Source organism: Capricornis sumatraensis, chromosome 2 (genome assembly GCF_032405125.1).
Source record: "Capricornis sumatraensis isolate serow.1 chromosome 2, serow.2, whole genome shotgun sequence".
NCBI lineage: Eukaryota > Metazoa > Chordata > Mammalia > Artiodactyla > Bovidae > Capricornis > Capricornis sumatraensis.
Genome location: NC_091070.1, coordinates 22018995 through 22040553, shown reverse-complemented (window position 1 = coordinate 22040553; position 21559 = coordinate 22018995). Strand labels below are relative to the sequence as shown.

The 21559-nt window shown below is 43.5% G+C and overlaps 1 protein-coding gene across 2 annotated transcripts in view; it reads right to left on the bottom strand.

Annotated features, from left to right (window-relative positions):
- The window catches only part of DCAF5 (DDB1 and CUL4 associated factor 5), a 94140-nt gene extending 77123 nt beyond the window's left edge, over positions 1 to 17017 (bottom strand). For both annotated transcript variants that reach the window (XM_068963369.1, XM_068963378.1), the window contains exon 1: positions 16796 to 17017. In XM_068963369.1, the coding sequence (XP_068819470.1) occupies positions 16796 to 17009 (214 nt within the window). In that variant the 5' untranslated portion in view covers positions 17010 to 17017. The remainder of the gene's footprint in view (positions 1 to 16795) is intronic.
- Between the last annotated feature and the right edge of the window lie 4542 nt (positions 17018 to 21559).

Here is a 21559-nt window from a genome sequence, read left to right as displayed (position 1 = left end):
ACACACTACTAAAGTAATGCTCAAAATTCTTCAAGCAGGTTCACATACTGTGAATTTCCAGATTTTCATGCTGGATATAGAAAAGACAGAGGAACCAGAGATCAAATTGCCAACATCCACTGGATTATCGAAAAAGCAACAGTGTTCCAGAAAAATATCTATTTCTGCTTTATTGACTATGCCAAAGCCTTTGACTGTGTGGATCACAACAAACTGTGGAAAATTCCTACAGAGATGGGAATATCAGACCACCTGACCTGCCTCCTGAGAAATCTGTATGCAGGTCAAGAGTTAGAAGCAACAGTTAGAACTGAACATGGAACAACAGACTGGTTCCAAATCAGGAAAGGAGTACGTCAAGGCTGTATATTGTCACCTTGCTTATTTAACTTATATGCAGAGCACATCATGAGAAACACTGGGCTGGAAGAAGCACAGGCTGGAATCAAGATTGCTGGGAGAAATATCAATAACCTCAGATATGCAGATGATACCATCCTTATGGCAGAAAGAGAAGAAGAACTAAAGAGCCTCTTGATGAAAGTCAAAGAGGATAGTGAAAAAGTTGGCTTAAAGCTCAACATTCAGAAAACTAAGATCATGGCATCTGATCCCATCACTTCATGGCAAATAGATGGGGAAATAGTGGATACAGTGTCAGACTTTATTTTCTTGGGCTCCAAAATCACTGCAGATGGTGACTGCAGCCATGAAATTAAAAGACGTTTACTCTTTGGAAGGAAAGTTACGACCAAGCATAATCAAAAGCAGAGACAATTCTTTGCCAACAAAGTCTGTCTAGTCAAAGCTATGGTTTTTCCAGTGGTCATGTATGGATGTGAGAGTTGGACTATAAAGAAAGCTGAGTGCCGAAGAACTGATGCTTTTGAACTGTGGTGTTGGAGAAGACTCTTGAGAGTCCCTTGGACTGCAAGGAAATCTAACTAGTCCATCCTAAAGGAAATCAGTCCTGAATATTCATTGGAAGGACTGATGCTGAAGCTCAAACTCCAATACTTTGGCCACCAGATGTTAAGAACTGACTCAATGGATCATTGGAAAAGACCCTGATGCTGGGAAAGATTGAAGGTGGGAGGAGAAGGGGATGACAGAGGATGAGATGGTTGGATGGCATCACCGACTCAATGGACATGAGTTTGAGTAAACTCTGGGCGTTTACTCAGGGTTTACTCAATTTACAGGGAGGCCTGGAGTGCTGCAGTCCATGGGGTCGCAAAGAGTCAGACATGACTGAGCAACTGAACTAAACTGAACTGAACTGAAATTAGGGAGAAAAAAAATCAAATGGCAAGTGCAGGCTGGGGTGGAGAGAAAAGGTGGAATCACATGAATTTTGCTGTTCACTACAAAGAAGTAGCCACAGGAGTAATACCTCTCCTATTACTCTGTTCTTATCTAGTATCTTTATCCTGAAAATGATTCCACTCATCTACTGATTATCTCATTTTTCCACATATCCGATTAAGTAAGGCAGAAATATTCCCCATTTTAAGGATGTGAAGAGTAAGGCAATGGTTTGCCTCAATGAAGGAAGCCTCGACTCCTAGTTTGAAACACTTTACACTAAAGAAGAAGCAGAAATTAAAGTGGCAGCAACACCCTAAAGAGACAACTAGAACACTGGGAAATAAAATGGTTTCTCTAAAATCAGATGACTAATAGCAGTGGAGTTTAATAGAATTAGGGTCTTTAAATCCTAAGCTAGCACACCAATCCCTAGAAAATGTCTCTACTTCCTAAACAGAAATAGAGGGAAAAAATCCATATCAGAATCACAGAATAGAGTCCAAAGACACCCAACAGATCATCTTCTCTAATATCCCCATTCTGCCAATGAAGAAACTAAGGCACAAAGAGGTACACTCACCTGCCAAAAAAAACACACCACCAGTTAAGAGGCAATGATATGCTATGCTAAGTCACTTCAGTCGTGTCCGACTCTGTGCAATCCCATATATGGCAGCCCACCAGGCTCCCCCAACCCTGGGATTCTCCAGGCAAGAACACTGGAGTAGGTTGCCATTTCCTTCTCCAATGCATGAAAGTGAAAAGTGAAAGTGAAGTCGCTCAGTCATGTCCAACCCTCAGCGACCTATGGACTGTAGCCTACCAGGGTCCTCTGTCCATGGGATTTTCCAGGCAAGAATACTGGAGTGGGGTGCCACTGCCTTCTCCAGTTAGAGGCAAAGTGAGATTCAAATCCAAGATGTCTGAGTCCAAAGCCCCTGTTTCTCCTAAAGTGTAGTAAGCAGAGGCCACTGGATGATTTCAGACAGTAGAGAAATGACTTTAATAATTATGTATTTTAACGTGAGTTAGGGGGAAAAAACCTAGCATATTAAACTCATGATTTCATGGATATTATAATAATATAAAGTTTCCTTTCAAATACTGTTTTAAGGAATCAATTTAGAAAAAATGCTAAATAGCAAGGTGATATATGAAAAAAAATTAAGAAAAAACATAAAACAGCAGAGGTGGCCTAATTTCAATTTCATTTTTTTAAATATACACATATAAAGACTAAATAAAGTATGTCCCATATGTCCAAAATGGTCATCCTGAGTAGGTGTGATCTTTCTTTAAATATCTATTTTCCAAATTTCCCATAATTAACACATGACATTTAAAAAACATGAATAAGTGGGAAGTCTGTCTTATAAGTGCCATAATCTGATAAATTGTATGACTCAACAGGAAATTCTCAATAGTAAAGTATGGCAGCAGTGAAATGTCAAAGGACAAAAGCTCCTCAAATAGAGCTGCTGAGTGCTCAGTCGCTTAGCTGTGTCTGATTCTCTGTGACCCCATGAACTGCAGCCCGCCACTGGAATTTTCCAAGCAAAAATACTGGAGTGGGTTGCTATTTCCTACTCCAGGGGCTCTTCCCTACCCAAGGATGGAACCTGGGTATCCTGTGTCTCCCGCATTGGTAGGAGGATTCTTTACCACTACAGCCACCTGGGAAGCCCCAAACAGAGCTAGGGCAACACTAAAAACAGATTCTCTGGGCCTCAACAACAGTAAGAATTTACAGGGAATTTATGAGAGTGGACAATACATTTATTCTGTGGTATTCCCAGACCACAGACTGTCCTCATGTCCTGTCTCATTTCTGCCACAGAGAGAACAAACCTGGACAGTATGCTTTCTCGATTAAAGCATAGATGCTCTTCATTCATTCTGTGAAGTTTCTTATTTTTACTTTTTTCTTTGTTTAAGTAAGAAAACTGCCTGTTTGACTTTTGCAGAATTCCTTGCATAAGCAAGGAATAATATAATAAAGTTTTCTTTTACCCTTCATAGGCAATTTCTAACAATTAAACCCCAGGAAGGTAAACAGAGAGGTCAACTCTGAGACTAAATCAAGTTGACGGTGGTTGCCAAACATGCCAATTTCAGTTGTTTCTTGCCAATATGTCTAAGGCAAAACATGCTGCAGCCACCTATGGCAGGAAGCCATAAAATATTAGCACCAGGCCATCAAACATAGTTAAGAAATCTACAAAAACAAACAAACAAAAAAACAATCCTCAGAGATTCCAATTAGCTACTTAGCTTTAAGGAGTAATGCCAAATACACAACCAGAATTTAGATACAAGACTTTAATGGAAATTTAGAAACGAGGAAAGTTGTATAACAAGATTTTGACAGGTATCTGGATTTGCAAAAAATTCCTCCTCCTGAGTAATGTTCTTGGAAGACTTTTTAAAATAAGGAAGTACAGGCAGGCTAAGAATTAAAACTAGAGAGTCAACCAGATTGACAGTCTGCCTACACCCTGGAAAATCTCTACTACTCATCTGCAAAATAATGAGGCATCACCAACTTAATAAAAACAATCCCTTTCAGAGACAATAAAACTGCAGACAGAATGTACTGGTGGAGTAAGCCACTTTGAGGAAGTCCTTTATAAATGCAGAACCTATTTTCCCTACTGAGGGACCACGTCAGAAGACCCAGATTTTAATCTTGCTTGTACTTCTTACTAGTTGTGAGCTACTGGGCTAATCATTTTACCTCTTTACTCCTTTATGTTCTTACATGTAAAATTAAAGGGGTTCCGTTAGATGATCATTAGTTCTTTTCAGCAATAAAACTGCATGATTCCACAGGGGCAGAACACCAGCAGCCTAAAATCACAAGACGGGTGAAATCAGGCCTTTAACCCAGGTCTCTTAAACTTCTTCAATGATGACATTACATGGCATCAAAGACACTCTATATAGCCAATACCTGAAAAACTACAATATCTGAAAACTCTTCACAGGGCCAACCTATACACTTGAAAGAGTCAACTTTTATTCTAAATGTACCTGGTACTAGACAGATAATCTACAAAACTAAGCCTTTAGCATGGTTTTAATATCTATATCACATCACTTTGGGTTAAAAACACCTCAGGAAAAAAATTCCAACTCAGTGGAGAATCATTCATCAAAATGCCTTTCCTCAAAATCAACTCTGCAAAAAAACCAACCCACAGGGAGAGTTTTTTAAAAAAGAAAGGAAGGAAGGGGACTTCCCGGTTGTCCAGAGATTAAGAATCCACCGTCCAATGCAGGGGGCATAGGTTCAGTCTCTGGTGGGGGAACTAAGATCCCGCGGGCTGCAGGGCAACTAAGCTTGAGCACCACAACTAGAGAAAACCCCACACACTGCAAATTCTAAACCCGTGCGCTCTGGAGCCTGCAAGCCACAAACAGGGAAGCCTGCAACCGCTGCAATGAAGACCCAGCAAGCCAAATATTAAAGAAAAAAAAAAAGAAAAGAAAGAAAAAAGAATGTACAAGTGAATAGCAGGACAAGAACTATAAGAGGAAGTACATGGAAATGAGAAGGAAACTTAGCCTCTAGATCTAGCATTTTCTTAATGGTTTTAACCTGTTTTTTGGCGGGGAGGGGGGTGGTTTCTAGGACAAGGAGAAAAATGACTAACCAACCTCTTTGCCTCTCAAACTTATACCTTCAAAGTGGCAGCTGAAAGACCTGACATGGGGAGAATGGAGGCTTGGAGGCTTTTCCAGCAGAGGCATTCAACAGTGAATAGAAGGAGTGAAGAGACTAACGCTTTGGTTCTACCAGAGTGCCAGACAGCTCTTATGATCATGAGTAGGTGGCCCTATGATTTATCATCCAAACCAGGACCTTTTAAGGAATGAAAGAGCACTAATAATTGTATCAGGGCTATGAGGAAACTGGGTCCCAAGTAAATCAGATATATGGTCATCTTAGGCGTTAAGGGCCCCGGTAAAGGCAGGGGTACTTTCCCGGTGGCTCAGCGGTAAAGAATTCAGCTGCAACCCAGGAGACACGAGTTCAATCCCTGGGTCGGGAAGATCCCCTGGAGGAGGAAATGGCAACCCACTCCTGTATTCTTGCCTGGAAAATCCCACGAACAGAGGAGCCTGGAGGGCTACAGTCCATGAAGTTGCAAAACAGTCAGGCATGACTTAGCAACTAAACAACAAAACAAAGGTAGGGGATCTACAGAGTTAGCTGATCAACCATATGACGAAATCTTACCTCACCTTATCAACCATAGGAGCCCCAGCAGCAGCAACAGGGAAGATGGAAATCAGCCTTTCGGCTAATACCATCTCTGCTCCTTGGGTACAATATTAACTTGTCAGTTACCTCTGGTGCCATTTTCTCATTGATTCCTACGTGTCCCAGCCCTCTGGAATAAACTCCTTTACGATTGGTCCTAACAGTACTCAAAGCATGCAGACCTGATCTCCAATGCATATCAACTCTGTATCCCAAGAGGTACATGACAGAATTTCGGGTATCTAACACTGCAAAGTGCAAGGAGTGAGCAAGGTGACAAAGGAAGTGTGAACGTGAAGGCATGGGAGAGCAGGTATCTAAAGTGACAAACTGCTGTTGTCAATTCTTCCCCTTAATCCCTGACCTATAAAAACTGATGTAAGGGCAAGTGGAATCCAAGAGCAGAGCCTGAAAAGTAACCCTCCTTTTTCACCCAGTCAGTAACTCTGGAAGGAACCAAAACACCTTCTTTTTGACAAAAACAGAGTGAAGCTGCAAGAACCCTACACTCCTTGTTAGCATTAGAAGTGCTTCCAAATGGCTTATGGGCAGACCTCCCATGCTGCACTGTTTAAACCGCCTTCCAAAAAGCAATTTATTCTGAAGCACATTATTTATCTCTACCCCAGGCCTATATATTTTCTCCCCATGTATAATTATAAGGAAATACTCTTATTTCTGTTGGCTGGAATTCAGCCAAACATACTCAAGCAGCATAATTTCAGCAGAAATCAAACTCAAATCACAAGCTCAGTGAATACATATATATTGTTTGTGCTTCTAGTGAGGTAAATGGGGAATAGGAACTAACTTGGTAACCAGAGTATGTATACCAACTTCTATTCAGACTAAAGCAGGTGAGTTTAACCCAGTATGAAGTTAGTCACGTGGTTTATAAAAAAGCAAGCATGAAACACGCAGTGTTAGGGAAGAAGACTTTAGAAAGCTGCCAAAACCAAAATCCAGGTGAAGTAAGTTTTAGTCCTGAGAGATCTTGAGAGGAGAGAACTGAAGCTGTGACCAGAACTGTGCCTGTTATTGGCTCCAAGCCCATGATCCATCCCCTCAACCTCAACCCCTTCCTTGTTTTCACATAAAGAGGAAAAAAACCATTCAGCACACCAGAGTGACAGCATAGGGAGCTGAGAATAGAGGGGAAAGGTCAAATTCTTTTAAAACGTATATAACATTCCAAAAACTTTCAGAGCAGTTAGCAGCATGTCTCAGAACTCACACAGACCCAGGCTGGAAATCCAGCTTCACCACAAACTACAGGTTTCACAAGTTACTTAACTTCTCTAAGCCTCAATTTATTGTCAAACATTTTTTTCTTTCTTCTCGTTTTTGAGGGCACTGCAGTGGGATCTTAGTTCTCTGTCCAGGGACGGAGCCCGCACCTCTGCAGTCGAAGTGCAGTCTTACACTGGACTACCAGAGAAGTCATTGTTAAACATTTGCTTTTATAAACAGTAATATCTCAAACACCAGATGAACCATTCCTACTTAATGTGGTACACGCTGGGGAGCACTGTAGATTTTTGAGAGATCAGCAGGAGATATAAGATAATGAGTTAAATTTTAGGGAGCTTATATTATGTTGGCAGTGGTGAGTAACAAGTATTAAAGCTGAAAAGAACAAAAATTTGGGAAGCAGCCATTGGAATCAAATTTTCTACAAAGATTAAGGTAATATATGAGGCAGTAAAAAAATCTTATTTCATTCCTAGAATTCTATTTCATTTTCTTTTAATGAAAGACAATGAATTCCAGTATCTATTTTTCCACTAATGCCCTGAGTGAGTGAGTGAATGTTAGTCACTCTGACTCTGTGGGACCCTATGGACTGTAGCCCTCCAGGCTCCTCTGACCATGGAATTCTCTAGCTAAGAATACTGTATTGGGTAGCCATTCCCTTCTCCAGGGCATCTTCTCGATAACCCTGGTATCTCACATTGCAGGCAAATTCTTTACCATCTGAGCCACCAGGGCAGCTCACTAATGTCCTACCTGTTCTCATTACAGAATCCTCAGCAGTCATTTATCAGTGTCCTCTGTTGATTCTTTAGCACTTTGTTATGACAATTAATACAAAACCTTCAAATCCCTATCTTTCTAGATCATAAGTAACACTGGCTATTCTGCAAGTGGCAAAGTGCTTAGCAGAGGGGATGGCAAATGTGTGTGCATTTTCACACACTATCTGCTAAATAAATGTTTTAAAAAAGTAACTCAGAGCTATTATTGAGATTAAGGAGGCAGACATAGTGTGTTCTCAGTAAATATTTTGAATGAATAAACGCAACATACCTATTTGAAACAAGTTATTTACATCAAAACATAGCAATACAATTTATCATCTAAGAGGAGCAACTAGAGTTGGACATATGCTCAGAAATTGTAACATTTCAGCTTTCAACTCTTTCGAAGAGGTCCAGAAAAGGTCGCCTGCCTGATGAGAAGGGGCAGAAAGCTATTAAAAGGTAACCTACAAGCAGCACTTGCCTAGGAGCAGAGTCCTACTTAGTCCTCACTGCCAGAGACTAACCAAGCATTCTGGGCAAGTCACCTTTCTACTTCTCCACTCCCTCTCCCATAAGATGAAGATCTTTCCATCTCTCTGATTCCATGAGAAAGAAGGAAGAAACCAAATAGGCTTTCTAAAGTAGTATTTCCCAGTCAGTCAAGATCAACTTTTGATTTTTGCCGTATCTATATAACACAGCCACTATCATTTTTCTTTAAAAGAACTTTTAAAAATTTAGCTTCACCTTAAGCAATAAATCCATGAAAGCTATTTTATACATGTTAATTAACTTTTCTAACCTGTATAAAATAAATGTACTATTAAAATGTAAATATTCACTCAAAGATCCCTTAAAATCAGCTTGTATACCCACACTTTGGCAAATAGTAACCTAACTATTATAGGTTACTCATAACTTAAAAGCAAAAAATTTAAAGAACACAAATTAAGTAAAAAATAAATGCAATTTTGTGTTTCCACAATAATCTAAGCATTAATCTTAACAAATCAATATTCAGTTCTTAAACTATAAGAGATAATACTTTTACTATAATGTGGGTCACCAAGAATTGAAAATAGAATTGATTCCTTCTTAACCTACATAATCTTCATTTGAATTAGGAATTTCGTTCCTTTAACCTTAAAAGGCTTTAATTTCACCCTTGAATATTTAAATTCAGACTAAAACAATAAGAAAAGCAATTACTTCCTTCTTGAAACCATGAAAAAGAAAACAAAAAGATCAAAATTAAACATTGTTTATAAGCAATGAAAGTGCTCTTCCCCTTGGTCAATGCATGAGAAAACAAATGAAACCCACTTAACTCAGAATTCAGAAAGCAGCACTCCTGGGTCTCAAGTTTTACTGGTCAATAAAGTGTCCTTGATCTAAATGATTCCAATTACTTCACATCCAAATCTATCAGTAGTCAAGTGAATGAGCACACGCTTGTACCTGGCTGACACCTCTCTTTAGTGTGTGGCCAGGATACACAACTGAGGGCCACGGCTCTTCAGAACTCTTAGGGATCAAAAAATGTACTAAGTTCAGTGATGATCCTCTGAACAGTAATGAACATAAAGACAATTTTTTGATGTACTTATAATGTCTAATGAGACTGGTGGCCATCAGTTAAAACTCACTAGGTTATTTTAAAGCAAAAGTGACAAACCCAGGCATAATTTTACATTTGCCACTCTTTGATAGATAGCAATTAGATGACTGAAAAAAGAGTGGGAAAAATAATATGTATCTATAAATATCTGTGATACCATATCCTTGTGACATGATCTCTAAAATATATCATAGCAGTGTCCTCCAAGGCCATTTCTATAAGCCATCTTTTTTTCCCACTCAGGCTAACAGACAAGGGGATTTTTGCCATATTACACACTAAAAACCAGAGAAAAATCAAGTATCTATTAAAGTATCATAAAGCAGAAGAGAAAATTTTTAAAGGACCAGGCACTGTTACATCTGAGAAGTAAAGGTTCCACAAATGCAAGCTTAAGAGTATGATTTACACCTGATTCATCATCTCTGTACTTCCCATAGCTCCTGTCTTATAAACAGTATGTGCTCAAACACTATTTGTTGAACTAACAGACCAAAGAATAAAATTTAACACCTTCACAGCAATGAATTATCAGTAAATAGAAAAGCCCAGAAGAAAATCCAAGAATTGATTCTCCTAATCACCATGTCAAAATGTATGTAACTACAAAAGCTTAGTCAGAAATCTGGCCATATTTCTCCTGATAAACTAACCCCTGGACCAAGATATTCATTCTAATTAAACATGTGAGAAGTTTTAATAAAGTCAGAATTCATTTAACTGGCTAAAGCCAAACACTTTACCTATAGGTAATATGTTCTTACATGAGTTAATTTACAGAAAACTGATTCCATAAAATGAAATATAGGGACTTCGTTGGTAGTCCAGTAGTTAGGACTGCGTGCTTCCACTGCAGGGGCCGTGGGTTTAATCCCTGGTCAGGGAAGATCTAAGATCCCTCATACCTCAAGGTGCAGACAAAAAATTAATTTAATTAATTTAAAAATAAATAAAGCTTAATTACATAAACTTAGTAGCCCAACCCACCCCCCACCTCTGCAAAAGAAACACAACTAGTGATTGGGCAATAGGAAATGATCATCAGTTAATAGGTTCCAATTAAGCATATACTTATTATCACAGCTATTATTTGATGCTTAAAATTATGCTGTGACAACAGTATCAGGGTTAAGCTTATTCATAAAGCGTTTCTAATATTTCCCCTCACTGAGATCATTCTTAATTTTTCACACTGTTCTGTGCTATCTGCAATAAATGTTAGATGTTGAGGTGTCACTCTCTTAAAAGCTTTTTTGTGAGGTTCAAGTTAAATAGCAACAGTAACAACAATTGCAGCAGTAGCAGCAACCAGAAACAGTACGGTCTAGATCCTTGATGGAAAAACTTTACAAGTATTATGTCATGCAACACTTATCACAACTCTGTGAGATGTATCACTGTCTTTATTGTATGAACATGGAAACACAAAGGATGAGTGATTTGTCAAAGGTAACCCAGTAAGCAAGCAGTTTAGTTGACTTTCATCCCTAGGCACTCTCAATCCAGAGTTCATGCTCTTAACCTCTAGGTATAACTGTGGATACTTATAAGTCAAGTCAGAGATCCACAGGAAACAGAAATAGGACTAAATAGTGACTCCAATTATAAATATTATGACCAAGTAATTAAGTGCCTCTCCCCATTCACAGCTCCTACTTAATTAACACTTTGAAATAGTGTAGTTGCTGATGGTATCTGAAAAGCTTCTGAAGGTGGTTTTTCTACACTGGGTCATAAGGGTTAAAAAAGAGATCATAATCTCTCACTATAACTCAAAACTTCACACTATGGGCTATTAATCTGTTGGTGCTACAAGTTCCAAGGCCTTAAGCATCAATTCAGGGTAAATGATATTATAGCAACTCTTATCCCAAAGAGCTGAATATTTTTGTTTACTGCTAAGTCTGTTTATACAAACCATTTATAAGATACAAGAAAGCAGAGATATACATATATACAGAGCTACATTCTTTTTTTTTTGGCTTCCAGGATCTCAATTCCCAACCAGAGACTGACCCTGGCCCTGGCAGTGAAAAATGCCCAGTCCTAACCACTGGCCCGCCAGGAATTCCCCGAGAGCTATATTCTGATTGGTCTTCCAATCAGAACCCAGGAAGATGTTCATCTTCTTCCCCAGGAGAAAATAAAAAGACTTTGAAGTAAACATATTTCCATTCAAGGGAAAAGGAGAAACGTAAGAGGAGGCAGGGCTTCCCTGGTAGTTCAGCAGTAAAGAATATGCCTGCCAGTGAAGGAGATTCAGGTTCAATCTCTGGGTTGGGAAGATTCCCTCGAGTAGGAAATGGCAACCCACTCCAGTATTTTTGACTGGGAAACCCTATGGACAGAGGAGACTGTCAGGCTACTGTCCAAGGGGTCACAAAGAGTCAGACGTGACTTTGCAACTAAACATCAACAAAGAGGAGACAATGGAGGCAATTTAAAAAATCAGATGCAACCAAAGACTCAAAAGGTAAACCTAGGCTATGCCCTAAATAAGTGCACTAGCATAACCTCTTTGATGGTGTCAGGATCTCTCATAAGTAGCATTTCAACATACAATTGTTGTTCCTTACCTCTCTCAAGGAATTAACACCCTTAAATATTCTAAGATGAAACCTGCAAGCATCAAGCATAAGCTGTCCTTTATAGACAGTTGCTGCTGCTGCTAAGTCACTTCAGTCGTGTCCAACTCTGTGTGACCCCATGGACAGCAGCCCACCAGGCTGCCCCGTCCCTGGGATTCTCCAGACAAGAACACTGGAGAGGGGTTGCCATTTCCTTCTCCAATGCGTGAAAGTGAAAAGTGAAAGTGAAGTCGCTCAGTCATACCTGACTCTTAGCGACCCCATGGACTGCAGCCTACCAGGTTCCTCCGTCCATAGGATTTTCCAGGCAAGAGTACTGGAGTGGGGTGCCATTGCCTTCTCTGTTATAGACAGTAATGTTCACTCAAACCTATGGAGTTTGCAAAGTACTTTCACATATAACATTTCACTGAATACACCTCCTTGTTAGGGTAATGACAGTAATTTGATAATCCCAGTTTACTGATGAGGAATGATTAGGACTTTCCTAAATTCAAACAATTTGAGACTAGAAGAGCTTCCAACATCATGTGACACCAAATTCCAGACTTTGTCCATACCATTCTGTGCCTCCTCATTCCACATCAATAAGTCACAAAACTATCCTGTCTGCCCCATTTGCACATGTTCATTACCAGCACTCTAAGAACAAGTGTCAGCTAATTATGACATCATGAGTTATAAGCACAAAGGGTAAAGAAAACAAACTCAGCATTTTTTCTGAGGCCTGGCACTCTGTTCATCACCCAAACTAAACCTGGCCTAATGTAGTTGTTACAACTACAGCCCTTCAGGTGGGTGCTGGTATTCCCTGCTCGCATCAGGAAAAAAAAGGTTTAGCAACTTGACTAAGGTCACACATTAAATCACGTGTGCTATGCTGTGCTAAGTCGCTTCAGTCATGTCTGACTCTTCGACCCCATGGATCGTAGCCCACCAGGATCCTCTTGTCCATGGAATTAGCAGTGATTTTAACCATGTGTATGCTATACCACACTGCCTTACGTGATACCACAGTAACACCCTTTAAAGTAACAAAGATATTTTTTAGGTTAAAGCACTTTTGTATTTTAAAATGTCCCAAAACCATCCTCCTTCTTATTGCTGTCCTACATTCACTTCCCAGCTGAGCACCTTTTCTCCTTCCTGGTTTTCTCTGCTTTACTCTTAATATCTACTGGACTCACTGTGCCCTGGAAAAGGGGCTAGCTGTTAGAACAGAAAACCAATGATGTGTCCTTAACAAACAGTATTGTTTATAAGGCCACAGGATTCATGCAAATATTTTTGCCCTAAGTCTAAGTTAATTCTATCAAATAGTAAGTGCCAGGGAATTCCCTGGAAGTCCAGGGGTTAGGACTCTGCGCTTTGACTCCCACAGCCCCAGTTCAATTCCTGGTCAGGGAAGTAAGATCCTATAAGCCTCCCAATATGATCAAACAAAATTTAAAAGAAAAAAACAAACAACAAAAACCCCCACACAAATAGCGTGTGTCAGTTAAAAGAAATGTTAGCCTGCCCAAACAATTAGAAAATGAAAACAGTGAACAAATTAAGGACAATCTATCATTTTAAAAAAATTGTTTTTCTTCCAGTTTTACTAAAATATATTTGACACACAACACTGTAAGGCATACAGTATAATGATTTGGCTTACATATATCATGAAATGATAATCACAGTAAGTTTACTGAATGGTCCACCAGCTCATATAGATATAAAATTAAAGAAATAGAAAAAAAAATTTTGTCATTGGAAGGACTGATGTTGAAGCTGAAACTCCAATACTTTGGCCACCTGATGGGAAGAGCTGACTCAATGGAAAAGACCCTGATGCTGGGAAAGATTGAGGGCAGGAGGATAAGGGGACAACAGAGGCTGAGATGGTTGGATGGCATCACCGACTCAATGGACACGGGTTTAGGTGGACTCCGGGAGTTGGTGATGGACAGGGAAGCCTGGTGTGCTGTGGTTCACGGGGTCGCAAAGAGTTGGACACTAGCGACTGAACTGAACTGAAAGATTTACTCTCTTAACTTTCATATATAACATGCAACAGTGTTAACAACTGCACTATACATTTCACTCCTAGTACCTGTTTCTTATAACTGGAAGGTTGTACTTTTTGACTGCCTTCACCCAATTCCTCACCCCTTGACCCGACCTCTGCCTCTGGTAACCACAAATCTGATCTCCTTTTCTATGGAACATTATATCATCATAATCATCACATTTGAGGGCTTTAACCAATCCAGACAAGATATAGGAACTACAACAAAATGCACAGAAGTAATCTCATCTGACCTCTTACTACATTTTTGGTGAAACATTAGGAATAGATAGCATTAGCCTCAAAATACCTGGAGCTCTTCCCCTCAGGTGCTAACTGCTAAAGAACAATGATAGATAAAATGCATATATGATACCTTAAATAGTTTTAAATTTGGGAAGATTACTGAAAGACTTCCTAGAACAAAATTTAATTAGCTTTAACAAGTGAAGGTGTATTTATGACTCCCAAAGGGGGTTTCCTTATCTAAAGCAGACAGGACATTTCTGTTGTATGTTATATTCATAATACACGAATAAGCTAATAAGGCTTTTAACCAAAACTCTACCTACCTGAGCTAAACTGGACGAGCAGGAAAGGGACAGGAGTATATAAAAAGCAAATAGGAAGAACTGAGCTAGAGGAAGTGTGAGAGGAAGAAGGACTAAGGGGCAAAGAAGGCTGGAACCCAGAAGTATAGATGGAGATGGCTACTTACGCCTAGAATCAGAAGGTTCACCAGAGCTGCCCTGTGGAAAGGGCCCAGCTCCTCTATAGACTAAAATTAAGATAAAGAAAGTGAACTGGTCCAGTCTAGAGAAAACGGGGTTCATGTAAGACAAAGGGGAACATACAACACAAGGAAAACCGGTAGAGAGGAGGCAACTTTTTATCGCCTTAAAAAAAAAGTTCTAATGAAATTTAAATGGATGAATTTTATGGCATGTGAATTATATTTTAATAAACCTGTTATTTTTAAAAAGCGTGTTAAATTGAGCAATGTATGACTGCATTTATCATTTAATCAACATGCTTAATTAGCTCAGTCTGTAATAGCACCTCCCCGTCCCCCCCACCACCACCACCGTCAAAATTCCCTCACTCTGTAGGGTACATTTACTTGGGAATCTCTCTGTCGGAATAAATCAGTCTAGGAAGGAAACGGAGTATGATGAATACAGAGTAGCAGTAGGGGAAAAAACAGCGAGCTCTTTTAACAGCTCTTCCCCCCATTCTTGCCCTGTAGGGGAAGGAAGCTTTTGTTTGGGGGTATGCCTCGAAGTGGAATATCAGATGTCTCCAGAAGATGATCTAGGGCCAAACTCTACCTACTCAAAGAGAAAACGATACGATGTGGAGAAGTCAAGTCAGTCCTGAAGAAACTCCAGAAGGTTTATCGTGAAACGATCCCAAGTCTTATCTCTGCTACCCCCAAACTGGACGGCACTCCCCGTGCCACTTCGCGAAGAGTTACTCGCGAAGACGTTGGATGCCTTGCCAGGATCCCAGAAGTTTCTGGCGAGCTGCCCACTGACGTAAATTAGAAAACCATTCAGGGACCGGGCTGGGTGAAGCGAAGCGCCACGTCCAGCGCAGGGCTCCCTCTTCCTCCCTCTAGACGTAGGAAAAGGGATGGGGTAGGGAGGGCAGAAGGCGAGCTGGAAAGCCAGATCAGCCGTCTTCGCCCTCCTACCCTGGGCCGGGTTTCGGGGAGCCGCCCCCAGCGTACCCCATCCCCACTCGCCCGCCTTGGGCCCACGACCCCCCAAGATGAGGGCGGCGGCGAGCGCCCCCAGGGGCCGCAGGCGCACCTCCTCCAGGGCAGCTGTCGCCACCACCCGCCCGGCCCCGGCCTCCCCGGGAGCAATAGGCTATCGATTCAGCTGCCTGTCGCTAGGAGCCCCGGGAGAGCGAGGCCTACATCGCCCGGCCGGAGCCCCGGCCTCGATTTCGCCACCTACCCCACACCGGAGGGGGAGCCGCGGGAGTGGGCCGGGGGGGCGGGGGGAGGCAATCAAGCCCAGGTGGGCGGGAGGAGGAGGCGCGAAGACCACCTGCAACGGGCAGGCGCGGGGGAAAGAGGGTGCGGGCTCGCGGCTCCCGCCAACCAGTCTCCCGGGGTCGCACCCCTACCCCACCACCCCCGCCCCCTGCCCTCACAAGTTGCGCATTCAAGTTCAGGCCGGTGCCCCTTGGCCTTCCAGAGTCCTCGGCACTCCCGAAACCGGAAAAAAAACAAGACACGGAAGAGACCACCCCCAAGACCCGAGGAGATGGTGCTGGGGCCCCTGAGGGCGCCGAAAGGGGCAGCCCACAGGGACCCGCCCGTCACCTCCCCTCGGCTCACCCGGAGTCGCAGCCCCGACCCCTCCCGGCGGCCAGCCCTGTCACCGCCCTACCCCGGCCCCCCCAGGCCCCTTCCCAGGACGCCGGCGACAGGGGCGCGAGCTCCCCCTCCCTTCCCCCCACCCCGGCCTCAGGCGCGCCTCGGCCTCCTCCCCCTCCAAATCGCCCAAAGGCCCCCCGGACCTTTTAAAGTACACGAAGGAAGAGTTTCCCATCAAACTTTGTCAGGCCGTAACCTCGCCCCCCACCCCCTCGCCGACCCACACTTCCAGGGCAGTCATCAGGACAGATCACTTTACACTCTGGATAAAGCGAATTAAGGACCTGTCAACCATTTTAGGTCTTTTTTTTTTTTTAATAGAAGACATCCTCTTCTTTCGCCTTCCACCCTCCCCCTGCCGGGGTTTTAATCTGACACCCACCTTCCCACCGCCGAAGAAAGGGGGGGGGGTGTGGGTTGAGGAGGGAGGGGGTACGGACGGAGGGCAGGAGGAGGGTGGCGAGAGAGAGTGAGAGAGAGAGAGAGAGAGAGTGAGAGAGCGGAAAGGGGAGGCTGGAAGGGGGCCGGGAGGCGCGGGGAGGGGAAGGGGGTTGATTTACCTGAGACCAGCCACTGGCCTCCATTGTTGGAGAATTCAATGGCATTGACACAGCCGAAGTGGCCGAGGAGGTCCTTCTTGTAGAGGTTTCTGCAGCCTCGCAGGCGTCTCCTCTGAAAGTCCTGAGTGAGCAGGGGGTCCCCATGCAAGCCCCGCTGGGACAAGAAGCCCACCACTGACCTCATGCTGCCCCCCAGGCCAGCTCTCCTCTTCATGCTGGAACCGCCGCCGCCGCCGCCGCCGCTCGCTCGCGCCGCCGCCCCTCCCTCGGCCTCACGCGCGGCCGCCGCTCTCCTCCACCCCCCCACCCGGCCCTCCCCCCGCGCTGCGATCCGGCTGGTTCTTTTAACCAGCCATAGCAAGAGACGGAGCGAGGTGTGCAGACACTCGGTGGCGTTCGCGGCTTCCTGACGGTCCCCTCCCTCCCCTTCCCTCCAACCCCTCCCAGACTCCTCCCTCTCCTTCTCCGCCTCCTCCAGCAGCTGATCCACAGCTGCGGCCGCGCTTCCGCGATGCGCGAGGCCCTTCCGCCGGCCGCGGGGGGCCGGGAGAACGCTGGCGGCGACGGCCCCTCCCCCGCCGCGGGCCGCGGGGCCGGAAGAACGCCGGCGGCTGGCCTTGAGACCGCGGGCGGCGGCTGGGGCTTTCGCACCGCAGCTCCTCCCCCTTGCGAGGACCCGGGTCGCTCTGGGCGGAGGCCGGGCTGCACCCCACCCGCCCCCTCCCTGAGCGGTGCACTCTGTGAAGTTGGAGGCGCGCAACAATCAAAGTGGCCGCGGGGCCGCGGACTCGCCTTCCTCCCCCGGCGGCCCACGGTCCATCGCCGCCCCGAGTCCCGGCGGGCGCCAGGACGAGTGTGCTCCCCGGTCTCTCTCTCTTTTTTTTTTTCCGGTCCGGAAAATGCAGCCCGAGGTGGCACAGAGGTGGAGGGAGGGTTGCAGACGGAGGCTCTGGTCGGTATCCCGCAGTTCGCCTCATCCTTGGGCCGTCCGAGTCCTGTCCAAGAGAAGGGGATCAGGAGTTAGGACTGGACACTCGGGGGTAAGGTTGCTTGAAAGTGAAAGTCGCTCAGTCGTGTCCCGACTTTCTGCGACCCCATGGACTATACAGCCCACGGAATTCTCCAGGCCAGAATACTGGAGTGGGTAGCCTTTCCCTTCTTCAGGGGATCTTTTCAACCCAGGGACTGAACCCAGGTCTCCCGCTTTGCGGGCGGATTCTTTAACAGCTGAGCCACGAGGGAAGCCCAAGGTTGCTTGGCGCCCGAAAGATATTTTTAACACCACCCTTCCCCCCATTCAGTTCCCTAATTTTCCCTTCCTCCAGCCATTCATTGAAAAAGAATGAACTGGGTTCCATCGGTTAGATGATAAACTGGTATATGGGGGGGTGGGGAGAGGAGAGGGAATAAATTTTTCAGATCTGGCAAGAAAATTGCCAAAACCGAGTTGAGAAAGGTCCAGGTGAGCAGAAAGGACTTCTGTTCATTAGTTCCAGGTTCATCTGCAAAACACAAGACCGCGTTATTCGAAAATAATACTACATGTTATTTAATTGGGTGTGGTGAGGTCCTCTTCAAGGTCTTGAGTGTGGAGCTCTGAGACTGTACAGCTGTTAACTAGCAGCTTCCTACCAGGCCAGAAGCAGCTACATTTTAGTGGCCTGGAGCCGGAGCCTCTGCAGTGACCCCAGTGAGGAGAGTGTTAAGTGCTTTGGAATTCTATCAGATACTGTAAAAAAAAAAAAAAAAAGTCACCTTATTTGGTGCAATGTATTAGGTTGGGGCAAAAGTAATTGTTGTTTTGGACCATGAATTTTAAATCATTATGATGCTAAGCCGCTTCAGTTGTGTCAGACTCTGTGCGACCCCATAGATGCAGCCCACCAGGCTCCCCCAACCCTGGGATTCTGCAGACAAGAACACTGGAGTGGGTTGCCATTTCCTTCTCCAATGCATGAAAGTGAAAAGGGAAAGTAAAGTTGCTCAGTCATGACCAACTCTTAGCGACCCCATGGACTGCAGCCCACCAGGCTGCTCCATCCATGGGATTTTCCAGGCAAGAGTACTGGAGTGGGGTGCCATTTCCTTAGGCTCCTCTAATAAGCAGCTAGCTCAGATCCAGAGGAGAAAGGGTCAGCTGTGCTGCGCTGCTTTGACGCCATGGGGCCCGTTTTCCCTCGGGACGTCTCATCTAAGTCGCTGCAAACAGACAGAGCTGGGAGATGCGTGACCGAGGTGATGGGGCAGCCCTGTCACCCAGTGCATTTACTCATTAGTTCATGTGTCCATTTATTTATTTAACAAACTTTTATTTGGACCATGAATTTTAAATCATTATAATTATGCTCAAACTCATCTTTATTAATCAAAATAGAGACTATTACAATCAACACACTTTTGCTAACAAAAAATAACTTTGTTTATTCCTATAGCATAAAAATCTGTGCTTTGGGATACGAGGAACGTTTGGAAAGTGTTTTCTGCATCCTGCTAGTAGTGAAAGTGTTTTCCCTGCAAAAGGTTATTGAGATTCTTGAAGAAGTGGTAGTCAGTTGGTGAGAGGTCAGGTGAATATGGCCGATGAGGCAAAACAGCCCAATTCGTTCGACTTTTGCAGCGTAGTTGTGTGAGGTGCGGTCGGGTGTTGTCATGGAGAAGAATTGGACCCTTTCTGTTGACTAATGCTGGCTGCAGGCGTTGCAGTTTTTGGTGCATCTCATCGATTTGCTGAACATACTTATAGATATCACAGTTTTCCCAGGATTCAGAAAGATGTAGTGTATCAGATTGGCAGCAGACCCCCAAACGGTGACCATGACCTTTTTTTGTTGTTGTCGTAAGTTCGGTTTGGGGTTGTGCTTTAGGGATCACTGAACTAAAATGGACCGGAATGGGTGAATTTAATTCAAATGACCATTATATGTATAACTGTGGGCAAGAATCCCTTAGAAGAAGTGGAGTAGCCCTCATAGTAGACAAAAGAGTCCGAAATGCAGTACTTGGGTACAGTCACAAAAATGACAGAATGATCTCTGTTCGTTTCCAAGGCAAACCATTCAGTATCACAGTAATCCAAGTCTATGCCCCAACTACTAATGCCGAAGAAGCTAAAGTTGAACAGTTCTATGATGACCTATAAGACCTTCTAGAACTAACACCAAAAAAAGATGTCCTTTTCATCATAGGGGACTGGAATGCAAAAGTAGGAATCTAGAGATACCTGGAATAACAGGCAAGTTTGGCCTTGGAGTACAAAATGAAGCAGGGCAAAGGCTAACAGTTTTGCCAAGAGAATGCACTGGTCATAACAAACACCCTCTTCCAACAACATAAGAGAAGACTCTACACATGGACATCACCAGATGGTCAATACCAAAATCATATTGATTATATGTTTGCAGCCAAAGATGGAGAAGCTCTATATAGTCAGCAAAAACAATCAAGAACTGACTGTGGCTCAGATCATGAACTCCTTATTGCCAAATTCAGACTTGAAGAAAACAGGGAAAACCACCAGACCATTCAGATATGACCTAAATCAAATCCCTTATGAGTATACAGTAGAAGTGACAAATAGATTCAAGAGATTAGATTTGATAGAGTTCCTGAAGAACTATGGAGGGAGGTTCGTGACATTGTACAGGAGGCCGTGATCAAGACCAGCCTCAAGAAAAAGACATGCAAAAAGGCAAAATGGTTGTCTGAGGTGCTCTTACAAATAGCTAAGAAAAGAAGAGAAGCTAAAAGCAAAGGAGAAAAGGAAAGATATTCCCATCTGAATGCGGAGATCCAAAGAATAGTAAATCTTTCCAATGCAAAGAAACAGAGGAAAACAATAGAATGGGAAAAACTGGAGATCTCTTCAAGAAAATTAGAGCTACAGAGGGAACATTTCAGGCAAAGTTGGGCACAATAAAGACGGAAATAGTATGCACCTAACAGAAGCAGAAGATATTAAGAAGAGGTGGCAGGAATACACAGAAGAACTATATAAAAAAGATCTTCATGACCCAGATAACCACGATGGAGTGATCACTCACCTAGAGTCAGACATCCTGGAATGTGAAGTCAAGTGAGCCTTAGGAAGCATCACTATGAACAAAGCTAGTGGAGGTGATGGAATTCCAGTTGAGCTATTTCAAATCCTAAAAGATGATGCTTTGAAAGTGCTGCACTCAGTATGCCATCGAATTTGGAAAACTCATCAGTGGCCACAGGACTTTAAAAGGTCAGTTTTCATTCCAATCCCAAAGAAAGGCAGTGCCAAAGAATGTTCAACCTACCACATGATTGCATTCATTTCATATACTAGCAAAGTGATGTTCAAAATTCTCCAAGACAGGAGGCTTCAATAGTTCGTGATTGGAGATCTTCCAGATGTTCAAGCTGGATGTAGAAAAAGGCAGAGGAACCAGAGATCAAATTGCCAACATCCGTTGAATCACAGAAAAAGCAAGAGAGTTCCAGAAAAACATCTATTTCTGCTTTATTGACTACACCAAAGCCTGTGTGGATCACACAAACTGGAAAATCTTAAAGAGAAGGGAATATCAGCCCACCTTACCTGCCTCCTGAGAAATCTGTTTGCAGGTCAAGAGTTAGAAGCAACAGTTAGAACTGAACATGGAACAACAGACTGGTTCCATATTGGGAAAGACGTACATCAAGACTGTATATTGTCACCCTGCTTCTTTAACTTATGTACAGAGAACATCGTGCGAAATGCTGGGCTGGATGAAGCACAGCTGGAATCAGGATTGCTGG